At 36.6% G+C, this 17,706-nt stretch overlaps 2 protein-coding genes across 2 annotated transcripts in view; one reads left to right on the top strand and one right to left on the bottom strand.

Moving 5' to 3' along the window:
- Window positions 1-526: 526 nt before the first annotated feature.
- On the top strand, window positions 527-17,677 carry LOC133861681 (cytochrome P450 97B2, chloroplastic). The gene is made up of 14 exons (XM_062297474.1): window positions 527-787; window positions 1,132-1,312; window positions 2,850-2,957; window positions 3,493-3,577; window positions 4,690-4,928; window positions 8,325-8,498; window positions 13,304-13,351; window positions 13,554-13,613; window positions 13,864-13,950; window positions 14,111-14,199; window positions 16,349-16,440; window positions 16,760-16,821; window positions 17,027-17,176; window positions 17,269-17,677. The coding sequence occupies exons 1-14, from the start codon at window positions 648-650 to the stop codon at window positions 17,491-17,493; spliced, it is 1,740 nt and encodes a 579-aa protein (XP_062153458.1). The 5' UTR covers window positions 527-647; the 3' UTR covers window positions 17,494-17,677.
- Window positions 2,889-17,706, bottom strand: part of LOC133861679 (protein FAR1-RELATED SEQUENCE 2-like) — a 32,402-nt gene continuing 17,584 nt past the window's right edge. Inside the window, exons 11-13 of the mRNA XM_062297473.1 lie at window positions 5,980-6,173; window positions 5,747-5,822; window positions 2,889-2,996 (exon numbers count right to left, since the gene is read on the bottom strand). The gene's annotated coding sequence lies outside the window, so the exon portion shown is untranslated. The remainder of the gene's footprint in view (window positions 2,997-5,746; window positions 5,823-5,979; window positions 6,174-17,706) is intronic.

Genomic DNA, 17,706 nt, shown 5'->3' with positions numbered 1-17,706 from the left:
TATAAATATATATTTAAAATTATTTTAAGATAATATTCTTGAAACCAATTTGTTTTTCGACAACATAAAAAATAATATGTCTAGTTTTAATTTGAGTTTTGAAATAAAAAAAATATGAAAAATCATTTTACATTTTTTTTTTTTTGAGAATGCAAATTGGGTTCGCTTGATAACACTTACTACGACAATTTTATAACTTTTTAGCTAAATAACAATGAGACGTGCTATACATCTTCCTCTTCTTATTCTCTCATCATTCTAGTTTTAAAAATCACAATATTTTTAAAAATTACTATTAGATTTGTGGAGTTCATACGAGAGATACCGAAAATTACTTTTACTTTTATATCACGTCACAACTAGAAGTAAAAAACTACCGTCTAAAAAGTTTTAGCAAATGAATCCAATATTTATTTATTTATTTTACCAATATTTATTTATTTATTTATTTTTAATTTTTTAAAGAAAAGGAACAAAGCAACACACTTTATGACAATCGGATTGGAAGGAAAACCCAAATTGTAATCTATACTTGATACGTTGCATCATGCTCCACTTACAACCACAACTCTTGGCAGAAAATGCTCCACCATTTTCACAAGTAACAGCACAATCACACTCACCGCTCAAACTCACTAAGTTTGGCAATGGCCATGGCTGCTTCTCTCTTCGGGCTCTCCCCAGCTGTGGGTAGTGTCAATTGTCAGAGATTTGATCCTGGGTTTCCGAGTATCAGAAGACACTCCACTCATTCCCTTAATTCTAAGCCAAAACCGACTACTGTCAGGTGCCTCTCCTCTCCGTTCCTTCTTTATTTCCATTTTCTTGTTATGTTCCTCCGAGTGTCTTATGGGCTCTGTTTGGTTACTAAGAAAATAGTGGAAAGTAAGGTAAAACAGTATATGATGATGCCCAGATAAGCATCCTAGTGACGACACACTTCAACTTTCTTTTCCTTTTCTTTTCTATAATATTGTTGGCTACCATAAATACCTCCCGGTGATTTTTCGTTTACTACTACTACTACTACTACTACTATATTTTCTTCTCTTCTTCTTTTTCCTGTTTTTTTGCAATATTTTCTCTCTATCCGATACTTGTGTGGCTTAGAGCTCTTTCATGGCGTTGTAGATGTGAATCGACAAGCACTGATGAACCAAAAACGAGAAGAAATCTAGTGGACAGTGCGAGTAACCTCCTTACCAATTTGTTAAGCGGGGGAAGTCTAGGGTCTATGCCTATAGCTGAAGGTGCAGTCTCGGATTTGTTTTCTCGGCCTCTCTTCTATTCACTGTACGATTGGTTCTTAGAGGTACTTTACCTTTCCACAAAACTGCCTTAGATTGAGATTGGTTGGTCCTGGACCCTTCTGAATGAAGTCACTTAAGAGCATCCCGGATGAGCTCTAAAGTTTAACTAAATTTTAGCTAAAAAAATATATTTTTGTTATTTTAGCTAATTACTTTTCACGAGCACCAAATATCAAACTCTCCAAATATTTCTCAACTTTAACTAAATATTATTTTTTATTGGTTTTAGTTGGTTGAAACTAACTGCTATAGAAGGTGATATTTTGCAAAACATTTTAGAAACCCAATCAGATAAATACCTAGAAAAATAAACCCCAAATTAAACCAAATTGCAAAGAGATCCCAGCTAAAAATTAAAAACCCAGAACACCTAGATATCCAAAAAGAGAGAGAGAGAGAGAGAGAGAGAGAGAGAGAGAGAGAGAGAAAGAGAGGAAAGAGGACCTTTTCTGGGAATCCATGGTGCCAGGTATGAAGTGAGTGGCCCGTTTGAGAACCTTAATGAGCTTCTATATATGCACACACAGAGAGTGAGATAGAAACAGGAAAAATGAGGAGATGAGAGGAAAGTGGGGGAAAGTGAAGGCGGGAAGAGGTTTCAGTGAAAAGAAATAATATTAAAAAACTCAATTGCTAAAAGAAGTTGTGAGTCAAATTTGGAGTGAGAATCTAACCAGAGCTAATTTGTAGAAAGGATAGAGAGTTTGATAAATTGTACTTTTTGAGGATATTTTTCAAACTCTGGTGAAAACTTTGAAATAGAGAGCTTGTTGGGGAATCCTCTTAGGTACCTTTGGTATGCGGAGTAGACTCAAGTGGAATTATTTTATAGGAACAACCATTACATTTTTTGGTTAAGGTTCTTTCTTTCTTTTTTTTTTTTTTTTCAAATCCTAATTTATATATAAGAAAAGAAAAGAAAAAAAACTGAATGAATTATATATGGGTGGCTGACCACACCCTCACAGAACATCAGGGGTGGTCGCGGCCAACGCCCAAGTGTCATTAGGGGTGGTTGCAGCCACCCCCGATGCTCATCGGAGGTTCACTACAAGGGGCTCCGGGGGTGGTATGACCACCCCCCGTGATCTGTGAGGGTGTTGGCCACCCATAGAATTTTCTAGATTTTTTTTTTTTTATTATTATTATTATTATTATTTTTTTAAGTTTATAAATTTTGGATGTTTTTGAAATTTTGGTTTAATTCTAGTGAGACTATGTGTGTTGTCACCAAACAAAATTAAATGAATGGTCATTCCATTCTATCCTCTTGTATTCTTAGTAATATCCATTCCTATTCCTAGAGGAATGACTATTTTGTATACCAAACGTGCTCTTAAATTTATCGATTCTATAGCAGACATGGAGACAAGTGGCGGTGCAGTGGTTTGGTTGGATGCTCCCTTGCATATACCAGATTGATATTTTTAACACATTATTGAATTGTAACCTCAGTGTTCTTGACTCCCATTTCCTTTTGTGCGCTTTTTGCCTTCGTTATTTGATATTTCTTAGTAGTGTATTTGTTGGATTTGGCAGCATGGCTCCGTCTATAAACTTGCTTTTGGGCCAAAAGCATTCGTCGTTGTATCAGATCCCATTGTTGCAAGACATATTCTTCGAGAAAATGCATTTTTTTATGACAAGGTACTGCCTCATTTTATGCTTCTGAACTTACCCTCCCTCCTGCCAACAAGATTATGAATGTTGATGTCAGTATGATTATTATGTGAAATGCCATCCATCTCCTTGAACATGTATGAACTTTTTTTATTTGGTCTATTTGTGTATAAGACTGCTTCATTCGTATCTCTTGTTATAACTTACATAATTTAACAATGACAATGTGATGGAGAGGTCTTATTTCTTTTTCTTGACGAACATTTTTTGAACCATCGCCAACATGTCATTCCAAGGTTGCTCTAGTTTTAGTTTGTCCCAATTGGGTCCTCAGGTCAATAACTAGTGCAAATTAATTGAGAAAAACCATCTATCACAAGAAGAGAAATGATGATGCCTTATTATATGAATTCCAACCATTACGAATGCAGATAGGTTTGCTAGTATGTTTGACCATTCTGGGATTTAGCATAATTTGAATTATTTGTTATTTTTATGTACTTTCTGCATATCATTTATGTATTCCAATCTATTGTACTCAAAATCTTGCAAACTTAATTAGGGAATCCTAGCTGATATCCTAGAACCAATAATGGGTAAAGGACTTATACCTGCTGACCTTGACACTTGGAAGCAGCGGAGAAGAGGTAAGCAAGTAACAATTTTGTATTCTGGGCGTTGCACCTCAGTTTATGACAAAAACCAAAGTACCTTTCTATCATTTCTCTAACTAAAATAATGATTGATGATGTACATTGCTCTTCTGATTCTTCATTAGTCATCGGGTTTTTTAATATTTTTTGGAGTGTTAGTTAGGTTTTGTTGGTGGTTTAGATCAAAAGATGATGTTTCCGTTAATGTTAGTAAAAATTAGTAGTTTTAGGCATGTCAACTTCATTACCTCTACTATACTAGCTGAATTGTCGGCCATAAGAGTTCAGCCTAAGAAGTGTTTAGTTTTTTCTGGAACCATATAATTTTTTGTTTCACTCTGATTTGAATCCGTTGATCATCTTTTACAAACAACCTTAAGAGTTGTTTGTTAAAAGTTAACACTTTCAAGCTTTTATATATCTGTATTATGCTGTGGCAATGATTTTGTTTAGGGACTCCAGAAATGAAAAATCTTTACCTTCTTGTGCTATGTTAAATACAATCACATTAGCATATCTTCGTGATGGAAGCAACAAGAAGCTCAAAGAAATACGAGCTCAGACAGCAAATTATTGCACTTATATGGACTCAGTTTGATATTGAACCTGATCAGGATCCTCCATGGCTACCTAAATTATAATTGACTCTTCCTATTACAAAAGTTTCATTATGTTAATGACTTATTGGTTTTCTTAACACACACACACACACACACACAACCTAAATTATAATTGACTCTTCCTATTACAAAAGTTTCATTATGTTAATATTGGTTTTCTTAACACACACACACACACACACACAAGGGTATTTTTGCAATTTCTGGACAATGGGCCAATCGATCTTATGTCGGGTTGGGTTGTGTTATTGGGTCATTCAGTGTGGCATTTGGTGGTATGCAACTTAGTGTATCACCATTTTTTAGATTTAGGGTCCGAGTCCTGCTAAGATTAGAAATAGAAGTCTATGCATGTATTTGTAATTCTATATTAATGCTACATCAGTTGTTTCATTAGTAGTCCATTATTTGAAAAAGGAGAGTTTTTTTTTCGTGTTTAATACGTGTTGGTACTGCTTCTTTAATTTATTTCAAAATTCTTTGCAGTTATTGCCCCTGGGTTCCATGTCTTATACTTGGAAGCCATGGTCAAGATATTTACTGATTGTTCAGAAAGAACAATACTGAAATTTGAGAAGCTTCTACAAGGAGAGAATTTGGGCGGAAGGAAGACCATGGAATTGGATCTTGAAGCAGAATTTTCTAGTTTGGCTCTTGACATTATTGGTCTCAGTGTCTTCAACCATGATTTTGGATCTGTTACCAAAGAATCTCCTGTAATTAAGGTATACACCTCAGTTCTGTCATGGTATGTATTCATTTTACAGGGCATGTAAGCAAGCTACTTTGCCTCTTCCTCTTCTTATTAACAGTGGTCATTTATGTGAAAGACATATGCATCTCATAAATACATTAGATGGACAATGCTTCTTGCTTGTTACTGTTCTTCCACGGTGAGAGAGGCTGATTAAAATTTTTCAAGATGTTTTTCTCCTTGTCTCCTTGTTATTTATTTTTAATTATCATTTATGGGACATGCCTTTTTGGGTTTTCTTTACCATAGCTGTCCTACTAAATCATAATAGAAACTGCAAATATACCTTTCTGTGAAAAAATGTGAATTGTGAGATACTTTGATCCACTAGCTTAAAAAATTCTTCCAAAATTTGATAGGTTTAATTGAAATATTTTCCTCTTTTTGTAGTCATTGTCTACTATGGACTTTTAGATTTTCCTTGCTGTTATCCTTCAAACTTTGTGGCACATATATATTAATCATCAAAATAGGCCTTGGTATTACTAATATCTCCATCTTTTACCCAGCAGGTTCCAAGGGCAAAAAAAGAGGGTTGCTGCATTAGGTTGATAAATAGCATTAAATTCTGAGTAAATCTTGTGACCACATAGCCCCCCATAAAGAGCGATATGGTTTTAGTAGGACAAGTGGGAAGCTAAGGAGAGAATTGGTAAAAGTGTGAGGAAAGAGATGGTGATGTGGCATTATTTGGACCATTAAAGATTTGATAAATGATGCTCCTACAGTGAATATGCAGTCATGTTGTTGACCATAAAAGTGAGGCTTTGTTGAGTTGGCTCCCCTTACCTTCCTCCATCATTTCTGGACATTTGTCGGTGAAAACAAAACAACAATGTAGGGATATTTGTGAATTTGTAGGGACCTGAACAAAGCAGGAACATCGAGTCATTATGGTTGAGTAGGTAAGTTTGAAAAAAAAAAAAAAAATCTCCATTTGCACTTTCTTTCTCCTTTATTTACCTTTCCTTTTTTCCCCTTGTGGTTTCTAGATGAAAGAATTAAGTTTGTCTGATGAGTACCTCTTTTAATCACGCAAAACTCCAGATACACCTCTCCACGTCATCTGTCCTGCCCTGATTCTATGAGAAACACCCTCAACCTCCCCATCATTATGGCCCTAGGTAGGGCCAACTGGTGTAAAAGAATCCACGGAGCTGACTCCAATTAGTTGGGTTTGAGGCTTGAGTTTGGTTGAATTGAGGATGAATACCACCTTCACATAAAAAAGATCAATTACAATCAACTTTCAGGTGTTTGAAGGTTTATCATAGAGCCATCCATGGTGCCAGGTGAGCTACGAAAAAAATCTTATATGGTCGTATATATGGCCTGAATATGGGAAAGACATATCATGAGTCACAAGCTCCTAGATACAGCCAGCCAAACCATAAAGTTTCTGTATCCCTAGAATCGCATTACTGGTGTGCAGTATTCCTGCATGCACTCATATCATTGCCAGTGTCGACGAAATTTTGCAAGAACTTTTCCTCTATAAGCCTATAAGGTAGTAACCTTGTCTGTCACCCTTTTTCTTTTTTGACTGTAAGAAAAGAAGAAAAGAAGAAAGAAGATAGTAACCTTTTCACTATTAAGACGAGTGAATCTTTGCTATTTCTTTTGAGATTCGACAGAAATACATCTCAGTACAGATCAAAAGGCATATCCTAACTAACAAAAGGCATCTTAGCTCACTAACACATCTCAGTACCGATTTTTATTTTATTTTATTATTTTTTTTATTTTGATGATATAATTTCAAATGGTCACAAGGCATATCCTAACTAATAAGAGTTAGTAAATGTACCTATATAGTTAACCTTCTATACTATTAATTAATATAAGGCAACTAGCAATGTATTTCAACAGGCAACTATAAAGTTAGCCAAGAAAAGAGGACATCTAGTCCTACACCTCTATTAGGAACTTTATTGAGAACCCAGGAAAAGATGAAAAGAATAAACCCTGTTAAACAATCTTCAAGGGGGTTACTTGTAGCATGTTTGGTGCTGCTCATTGTAGTGTCTACCACGGCAACAAGTTGTGTTATGTATATGTGTTATGTTCTGGCGATTTGATCTTAGTTGGCCTTGATGAAAGAAGCAACAATTCTGTCATAGTGAACAATGAAAAAGTGTTTTAAGTGTTTTGTCTCGTTAGACTGCTGTCACTAAGAAATCTTAATTTTTGTTTCTTTTGTCCTAAAAGATTGAAGTTCACTTATCTCTTTAAATATAGAATTCCAATTATTTCCAAGTGGACCAACCCTTTTATGAGTTAGTGTTCAGTTCTGATGAGTGCTCTACTGATCCCTCCCTGTCAGTTTGGGATTGGAAGCATTTTTTGAGATGATAAGGATGGCGATGGTTATATGTTAAGCAAGTTGACAATGCTGTGAAGACAGAAATACCAACAATATAAATTAAACTCGCAGAAACGCGGTTGTAGAAATATCCAAGATTAATGTTGAAAATGGATTTTCATGGACTTAATTGTAGGTCAAAGGAAGCTTCTTAAGGTGTAAGGAGATTTATAATGGCCTTCTTGAATCTTTACATAATGTCTTTGTAGTTACTTCTAGTCCCATTTATGCTCAACACTTATCAGTTACTTCCATGGTTCTATCTGCCCTACTCCTGATTCGCCTTGTACTTGTTCTGTGCGTTATTTGTTTATCATTTTGGAATGCCTAGTCCTTTTTCATGATGTATGTTTTTATTGTTGATTTTATATTGAGATTCATGTCATATCGTGGCTTTTAATTGCAGTGATACTTCTGACTTGGACATACACCACATGTCAAGGCCCATTGTTATTTTGATTAACACGTTAGATTCTGTGAACTTAGGAGATGATGGAATATGGGTTGTCTAACTATTTATGGATCCTTTCTAGTTGAAATCGCTCTATCATGAATGAGCTATAATCCTATTCTTAATAGAAAACCACTGTAGTGGAGTAAATTATCATTGCTGTAGAGGGAGAGGGTTGGGCGGGATGGGTTTTGGACATATGTACTGCAGATATCTGGTTCTTGCCCTAACTGTTGCATTGGGATTCATATAACGGTATGGGGTTCCACTTGGAACCACTGTTTGGATTTACACGTAGGTAGCTTGTAAACGTCTTCTGAATTGGCGTCTGACTGGAAAATTTTTGTTTTCTTATCTGTGTAGTGAATAGACAATGACAATTGGGTCTTTTAATAATTAACTATCTAGGTGTAGTCAGTTGAAACTGTTATTATTTTCGAATGACAGCATCACCTTTCCTTTTTTAATTTTTTCAGTAGAATGTATATGCATTAACATAAGCTATATAGAGTGGTATAAGGTTCATGATTGGCTATTTCAAAAATATATTACAGGCAGTATATGGCACTCTTTTTGAAGCTGAGCACAGATCTACTTTCTACTTTCCGTACTGGAAACTTCCTTTGGCAAGGTGGATTGTCCCCAGGCAGCGGAAGTTCCAGAAGGACCTTAAAATTATCAATGACTGTCTTGATGGACTCATCAGAAATGCAAAAGATACCCGACAGGTGAGAAGTTACTCTTGCTCTTTGACGGATTGAGATGAAGATCGAAAGTTGTCTAAATAGGCAATGATGTGAATATGGTTTAGTATATATGTGAGTGATTTGAAGACATTGAATATCCATTAATTGTCTTGAAAGAACTTATCAATGTGTGGAAGGTACTATGTCTATGTTATTTACTTTAAAGCCTGAAATGTGCTAAAAGGTAACAGCATTTACTATGACACTATTTTATTACTTTATTAATGCATTTTATTTTTCCAGGTTGCCACAAATAACTATCAATGACAGTTAGCATGTTAACACTATCAAGATGCTCTAATTGTTGGAAAATTCCTGAATGAGTTCTGTATGCAAAACATGACTGCTTTTGTTCGATTGTAATTTACAAATATTGTTTTTCTCTCTCTAACAAAGCAAAACAATCTGCTGTTTCTCTTTTCCCTTTATAGTTTAATTCACTGAAACATCTTTCCCTTTTATAGTTTACTTCACTAAGATCAATCTTTTATTGAGAATTTACTGAAACACACTAAATGTGGAGAGTCTTTCAAGTTTCAAATGTATCTGCTCCATTTTTTTTTTTTTAGTTTTTTTAATTTTTTTTAATTTAAGGCTGGGGAAGCAAATTGTCTATCATATAAAGAAAGGAAGCAATAAGGGAATAGCATGAGCGGATCCTTGAAGGAGGTTAAGAAGGCCTCACCCTTGAGGATTTAAATGATAATGTAGAATTCTAGTTTGTCTTTAATGTTTGAACAAACTCAGACCTGTTAGAAAAGTCTCAATGGTTCTTGTATTCTTTGAAAAATTAGAAAATAAACAAGATTGATAATGTAATCATAATCCAAGCTGGAAAAAGCGTTTGTGTCAACTGTTGGTTAGTTTATTCTTAATGCACATAGTGACATTTAAAAGGTTGGTACTCTTTCAGAATTGAGGTGTTGATGAGGACCTTGGCATGATATGTGGTGTGGGGATACAGTTCTTAAGGAAGCTTTTCCTATTTTATTTGGGATTGCTCGTGCGAAGGATGCTTCTGTTGCGGATAATTTGGAGCTATGAGTGATTTTAATCAGTGGAGCGTGAGCTTTTCTAAGAGAAGCGCATGACTGGGAAGTTGATGTTTTTGATTCTTTTTTTCAGGTATTGCACTAAGTCATTGTCAAAGAGGTAGTGAAGATAGGCTTTGGTGGGTCTCCTCCAGAAAGGCTTGTTCACAGTCGGGTCTTTCTTTAGCTCTTTGGCTTGCTCTGTGAGAAGTTACTTTCCTTGGAAGAGTGTGTGGCGGACTTAGGCTCCTTTGCGGGTGGCTTTTTTTTTTTTGCGTGGTCGGCTACTCCAGATAAGATCCTTACTATGTATAACCTCAGGAAAAAACATGTTATTTTGGTGGATAGATGTTGCATGTGCAAGTGAAGCGGAGAGTCAGTGGATCATCTTCTTCTTCACTGGGATGTGGCTTACGCTCTGTGGAGTGCTATCTTTACTTGTTTTGGTTTGTCTTGGGTTATGCCTAGGAGAGTCCTTGACTTGTTTGCTTGTTGGTGGACGTCTGGAAGGTTGAGGAGTGCCACGATTTGGAAGATGGTGCCGACATGCATTCTTTGGTGTGTTTGGAAGGAAAGAAACAATAGGTGTTTCGAGGATTTGGAGAGGTTCATGGAGGATATTTTAGCTTTTTTTTTACACACTTTGTATCTTTGGACGGTGGCTTTTGTGTCCCCTTTGTTGCTTAGTTTTGACGATTTTTTTCTTGTTCGTTTTTCGATTTCTAGTTAGATGCTTTCTCTTGTATACTTTTGATGTACTTAGGGGCGTCTTACACTTTTAATAAAACCAATTTATGATATGGACAGCAAGCTAGGGCTGATGTGGCACTGCAGCAGCAACCCCTAACCCTAGCCGCCTCTAGCATAATAAGAAGCTTCTAGCCGAATAAGGAGTAGAATACTTCTCCATATTTTCTTTCCCTAAGTATCTTAGCTAAATAAGGAATGTATTTCCCTTCTTAGTTTATTTTCTTGCAGTGTGTTATGATGGCTAGACCTAATGGTTAAGTCTTATGACCTAGCCGTCATCTATTTAAGTGTAATCCTACTTAATGAATAAGAATGCTGAATTATAATCAAACATAGACCTTCTTAGTTGTTTTGGAGATCAAGGCTCTCTCGAAGTAGCCCATATCTTATTTTCCTTGCTCTTTTACTAGTTGATTGTATCAAGTGGTATCAGAGCCGGGGTTTCTCTAGTTAACAACATTGTTAAACCTTGAGGCCCGGTTTCCCTCACAAGAAACCAAAAATATTTTGAGAAAAATTTCAGTTATTCACCATAGGCTGTTCCCGCAAAAAGAACAAGGCCTACCTGGATTTTTCGGTGGAAGCAAGACCAGCCACGCGTTCATTCACCCAGCGACACGAACAGCAAGTTATGGAAGGACGCATGGGCAGCTTGGACCAATCGGTGCAGGCCTTAACAGCAGAAAACCAGCAACTTATGGCCCGGATTACTGAGGTGTTTGAGATGCTGTCCGCTAGGGACCAACATGATGCAGAGGAGAACGGGCGTAGGAGGCCACGTGCAGGAGAAGGAGAAGCATTCCAGGCTGGAGAACGGCCTCAGGCATTCGGACGTCCCCATGTTAAGCTGGATTTCCCAAGATTCAATGGAGAAGAAGACCCAACCAGCTGGGTTTGTAGAGCGGAGCAATTTTTCAGATTCTAAGGAACCTATGAGGAGGATAAGGCGGCTTTGGCTTCCTTCCATCTAGAGGGAGAGGCCCAACTATGGTTCCAAATCCTGCTACGTGAAGGAAAGGAGATAGGCTGGCCAGAATTCAAGGAAGGGGTATTCGCTTGTTTTGGACCGACCCAATTCTACGATCCCTTTGGAGAGCTCACGAAATTACAGCAAGAAGGAAGTATAAGGGATTACCAAGCCAAATTCGAGTCCCTACTCTCAAAAATAGGAAATTTATCACAAAGCCAACAAGTTAATTGTTTTGTAAGCGGCCTAAAGGAGGAAATCAAGGCGGATGTCACTGCTGGACGACCCCTTACGCTCACCTCAGCCATCAGCCTAGCAAGGGTCTATAAGGCCTGTAACATGGGTCTTGGTAAAAACGTTCATTCGGACACGCGGAGACCACCATTAACCCCCCGGAGCACCATCGGCCAGCCACCGCTTCCCATCAAGAGGTTAACATCGGAAGAACTTAAAGAGAGGCAAGAGAAGGGTCTTTGTTTCAAGTGCAACAAGTATTGACCTGGGCATCACTGCAAGAAGTTGGTCATGATTGAGGCATACTTGGGAGAAGATGGAGATGGGGATGGGATAGCACAAGATGCAGAAGAGGTGGACACTCCGGAGGTCTCCTTGCATGCCATTACCGGTAAGGACCCCATAGAAACCATGAAGACTAATGGGAGGATTGGGCTGTCAACATTTGTAGTACTCATTGATTCGGGCAGCACTCATAATTTCATGAGTTTATCCCTTGCCCGAGGGTTAAAATTACAACCTGCAGAAGAGGGAGGGGTGGATGTGACCATCGCCTCGGGGGAAAAGATCCCCAGTCCTGGTCAGTGTATTCAAATTCTATTCAAGTTGCAGGGCATGACTTTTACCATAGACTTTTATATTCTGCCAATAGAAGATTATGAAGTTGTGCTAGGCACTCAATGGTTGCGAATATTGGGGCCCATCCGCTGGGATTTTGAGACCTTAGAGATGCAGTTTGAGTGGGATAAGGTGCCCATAATATTACATGGCATTAAGAGTAAGAGTAAGCCGGGCAAGTCAAAAGAGTTCCGGTCCCGCTATCTAGAAGCAGCCGAAAACAGCAAGAAGATGCTGGAGTAGAATGTGAAAAAGAAAGAAGAGTTGGAGCCAAGGGTGGACGGGCAGGGAGGGAATTGTGCAAAGCTGGAACTCTTCCTTGGGGATAAGGAAGTTGTTAGGGGGGAGGGATGATACGAACAGCAAGCTAGGGCTGATGTGGCACTGCAGCAGCAACCCCTAACCCTAGCCGCCTCTAGCATAATAAGAAGCCTCTAGCCAAATAAGGAGTAGAATACTTCTCCATATTTTTTTTCCCTAAGTGTCTTAGCTAAATAAGGAATGTATTTCCCTTCTTAGTTTATTTTCTTGTTGTGTGTTATGATGGCTAGACCTAATGGTTAAGTCTTATGACCTAGCCGTCATCTATTTAAGTGTAATCATACTCATGAATAAACATGCTGAATTATAATCAAACATAGACCTTCTTGGTTGTTTTGGAGATCAAGGTTCTCTCGAAGTAGTCCATATCTTATTTTCCTTGCTCTTTAACTAGTTGATTGTATCAGTTTGTTACTTATCAGAAAAAGAATTTTGTAAATTCTATGGTTTTAAGAACTAGCTATACCCTTTTAGGTGAGTCTGTTTGAGTTGTTATTTCTACTTAAGACTTCTCTTGCAATCAATACATTTCCTATAGCTAAGAGAGGTTCCATGTGTAGTGAGACATGGGGATACTGGAAGATGCAAGACTTGTTCTGGATCTCCAAAATGATTCTTCGTTAATATGGAAAACAATACTAATTGCTCTTGGACAATCAAAATGTGATGAAATCTATTCCTTACATGTTTTATTTCCTCAATAAGTTCATTAATGTATATGAGGGTGTAAATGTTCGTAGAGTGAACTGTATTTCATATATGATTGTCATCGTGTGCTTAGCTTGTTCTGAGTACGTAGCATGTGCATAAACTCTTAAGATATAACCTGTTTCAAGAACTTGATTTTGTTTACATTTTTATGACAGGAAATAGATGTTGAAAAACTGCAACAAAGGGACTACAAAAATCTCAAGGTGGGAATTTATCCTCTACCTTTATTTTTTCTTTTTTCTTTTTCTTCCTCTTTCCATGCTCTTTTCTTTATTTATCATTTATTTAAAATATAGCTGATTTACATTTGCTAGATAACTGTAAAGTGCAAAGATGAGTATTTAGATGTAAGAATTGTACAAAAAAAATGAGATTCTGGCATTGTAACTATTATAAAGTATGCAGGATGCAAGCCTTTTGCGTTTCTTGGTTGATATGCGGGGAGCTGATGTCGATGACCGTCAGGTAAATTTTTCCTTCAAAACCTCCAGAAGAAGATATCTTGCCAAGAGTTTAACTTCCTTAGATATACTATATTTGCTTTTCCTATCACCTCATTCTAGATAATTGGAATAGGCTTTTTTTCTTATTCCTGTGTGTACCACGCACATGTGCATCATTTGTTAGTTGGACCTGTCTTGAACCAATTATATTCCCTCTCATCATCTTTGCATGTATGATTTTAAAATCATGTCTACCAATGCTTTCTTGACAGCTTAGGGATGATCTTATGACAATGCTTATTGCTGGCCATGAAACAACAGCTGCTGTTCTTACTTGGGCTATTTTCCTGCTTGCACAAGTATGATTCTTGGTTACCAACTTTTTTGGATACAGCGTAGAAAGTTTCACAAGAAAGTAATGTGGATACATGGTCTTCCATGGCTTCTTTTCATCGATGGCTCTTTTTGTCCAATCAGTGTGTGACCCATGCTCATGCATTTTTATTTGTGAAATTGCAGAATCCCTCCAAAATGAGAAAAGCTCAAGCAGAGATTGATTTAGTGCTTGGACAGGGGGGACCAACTTTCGAATTGCTCAAAAAATTGGAGTAGGTCACCAAACTAATACTTCTATGAATTTGTTCTATTCAGCAGTAATTGTGTTGTGAAAATCCTTTGGTACCTATGTGATTGTTAAATCACAACTTATCCTAAAATTTTAAGTTGATAGGAAATAGTTAATTTAATCATTTAATTTATATTCTAACACTCTCCTTCACGTGAGGTCTCAAACTCCCTCTTAATTAGTGAGGCCTAACACGTGGAATATTAAACTGAAATTTGGGGGGGGGGGGGGGAGGGGGGCAGATGAGTGAATTGCGGAGTCAGAGTTCGAATTTAAGACTTCTAATTTTGATACCATGTTAAATTACCACTTATTCCAAGAACTTAAGCTGATAGGAAATTGTTAATTTGTAATTACATTTTAGTAAATTGTGACAATGAAACAAGTAGATGGAGGAATATATCATAACTTTGTGGTGTTACTCTCTTGTCGTGTTTTTCCATATGTATAAACTGAACTAGGAATATGATTGAAGTGTGAGAATGAATGGATACTTGATTTTAGAGTTTCACCAATATAATTATTCATGCTGATGCCTAATGGACGTATAATTTTTTTTTGTTTTTGTTTTAGCCGATGGTCTTCAGATTAAATGACTTCTCTTTCACCCATAATGGTTATAGAGTCATGGATTCAATCCCACATGGGTGTGCAAGTGGTATCATTCATAAAATGAAAAAAAAAATAATAATAATAAATTAGGTTATTTGAATTTTTAATATAACACAGTAATTTTTAGAGACATTATTGAGAACATAAAAATCTTGAAGAGCGAATAACTAATGCTTACAAGTAATTTATGTTTGAAATTTTCATACACTCCAAAGGTAGGTTTTCTATATTTTTAATTGTTACGAACCTAAATATCAAGTTCGTAACAGGTTAATTAGGATAGGTTTTCAAAGGGAACCTAACCCAAGGGGTTGGTTCAAGTGGTAAGGGCTTTGGTCTTGGTGACATTTCCATCAGGCCTAAGGTTCGAATTCTTTTGGGTGCAAACAATTCTTTGGAGCCAGCCCGCCGACATAGCCGGAATATTATCCGATTTGTGTAGAAGGGGCGCTCTACACGGGTCCGAAGTTTATCTGATATGGATGGGTACAAGAAGTGACCCTGCCTTGGGTTCCTCGTCATAAAAAAAAAAATAAAAAAAAATAAAAAAGAACCTGAACCTCCTTCAAACTGATAATGAACTCTAATCTTAAAATAATGATAAAATTAATCCTAAATGTAATCTAAAAATAACCTAAATCCTAATTTAACACAACTTCTAACCCTAACTTATCCTAACCCCATCCGTAACATTAATTATGCAAATGTAGCCATAGTAATGGGGTGCGGTAATTACTTGCCACAGAAGTTCAAGCAAGATTTTCTTCCATCAAAATAATAGTTGTTTTCCAGTAGAAAGTTGACTTTGTTTAGAAATTGATATTTTATAGTTGATAATAGATATCAAAATATGGTATTAGAAACTAAGGTTTTCTTTGTAGATTTTTAATATTAATTCTAGTTTATTCCTTAGGTATTGAAGGAAAGTCATCAAAACATTTAAGGAGGAATTTGGTAGATCTGATTTGTTTTCTAGATTGTAGTAGCAACTAAAACTTTGGTTCTCTTGGTTCTTTTGTATACTCTTCGTGTATGAGGAATTTTTTCCTTTTTTTAATAAAATTACTATTATTCATAGAAAAAAAGGAAAAGAAAACATTTAAGTAGGAAACAAAGAAACAACAAAAGAATTCACATAAGAGTCTTCAGAACTGATGTCAAAAGTGGTCAAGTCAAAGAAACTGGAAAGTAAGCTCAATAACAGTCAAGCTTGACCTTGGCGATCAGTAGCAAGCCAAGCCTGAATAGGTTTGCCCAAGCTCTTCCTAGCTTACCTAGCTTAAGTCTAGCCCATTACCTTCTAAATTTGCAGCAGACCTCAAACAGCCCAAGATTGCTTCTCTGCTCTGTGCCCTTTATTTATTTATTTTTTTTTAATAAGTAATCGAAATATATCATTAAAAGCGTAAGGTGCCCCTAGGTACATATGAAGTATACAAGAGAGCCCCTAGTTAGAAGAAGCTTACATCCTTTTACTTGTACCTAAAAGTTTAGTGACATGCTGTGTTCCATGCTTTCAGGTACATTAGACTTATTGTTGTTGAAACTCTGCGTTTGTATCCTCAGCCTCCTTTACTAATTAGACGTTCTCTCAGATCAGATGTATTACCAGGTATTAACTCTCGTTGAAAACACTGAAAAGATGGAGAATATTTTTCCTATGCTTATAAAACATATTACTCTCTCTATTCATTTTATGTGAACTTTAAAATTCGTCGTATGAACATTGTTCTAACTTCTTGGAAGCTGAACTGTTTCATTTTGATTCTCTTGATGTTCCTTCAATCCATGCAACGAAAATTTGATCTTGTTGATAACTGAACTGTCTTCAAATGATAGGCTTGTCTTTTTCATTCATAAATAATTCTTGATTAATATAGATATTCTTGTGATATTTGGGTTAAGCATGGAACTTTATTCTAATTCTGCAGGAGGGTACAAGGGTGACAAAGATGGTTATACCATTCCTGCTGGGACTGATATCTTCCTTTCTGTGCGTAGCAGCATTTATATTTCCTTTTCTCCTTGTGCTTATATTGATGCGTAGAAACTTTTGTAAGCGATCTGCCAGAAGGTTCACACACATTGTCAGCCACTCATAAGCTCTTTGCCAAACACTTTTGCTTGCAATTTTTTTTTTTCATTTCTTTTAGTTCTGTTTTTAGCGCAATCTTGCTCAAAATTTTGTCAAAATTCAGGTATATAATCTCCATAGATCTCCATATTTTTGGGACAGACCGCATGAGTTTGAGCCGGAGAGGTTTTTGGTGCAAAAGAAGAGTGAAGGCATTGAAGGATGGGCTGGTTTTGATCCATCTCGAAGTGCCGGCGCATTATATCCTAATGAGGTCTCTTAATAGTCTCCATATTTTCTTGAAGCATACTTTGATGATCTTACAATTTTATTTATATTAATGAAGGGTTATGGTTGCAATATCAGATAATATCAGATTTTGCTTTCTTACCCTTTGGCGGAGGACCAAGAAAATGCATTGGAGACCAATTTGCGCTAATGGAGTCTACCGTGGCATTGGCGATGCTGCTGCAAAAGTTCGACGTGGAGTTGAAAGGATCTCCGGAATCGGTGGAATTGGTCACCGGGGCAACAATGCACACAAAGAATGGATTGTGGTGCAAATTAAGAAAGAGAGGTGATGTCCATTGACAAATAGCTCTTCTCATCAATTACAGACTCGCAATTTTTTCTCACAGAAAGAGTAAAATTTGAATTTTGTATCATTTGTGCCAATGATGAATAAATATGTAAATTTAATCATAATTCAGAGTATGTTGGGTGGTTCCTCCACCCTAAACCCCCAAATGCAAAATGGGTGTTTTTCAGTTTTTTATTTTATTTTTTTTCTTAATAATTTGAAGG

This window comes from Alnus glutinosa, chromosome 2 (genome assembly GCF_958979055.1).
Source record: "Alnus glutinosa chromosome 2, dhAlnGlut1.1, whole genome shotgun sequence".
In the NCBI taxonomy this organism is placed as follows: Eukaryota; Viridiplantae; Streptophyta; class Magnoliopsida; order Fagales; family Betulaceae; genus Alnus; species Alnus glutinosa.
Note: the sequence above shows the minus strand (reverse complement) of the source record. Positions and strands in the feature narration are given on the sequence as shown.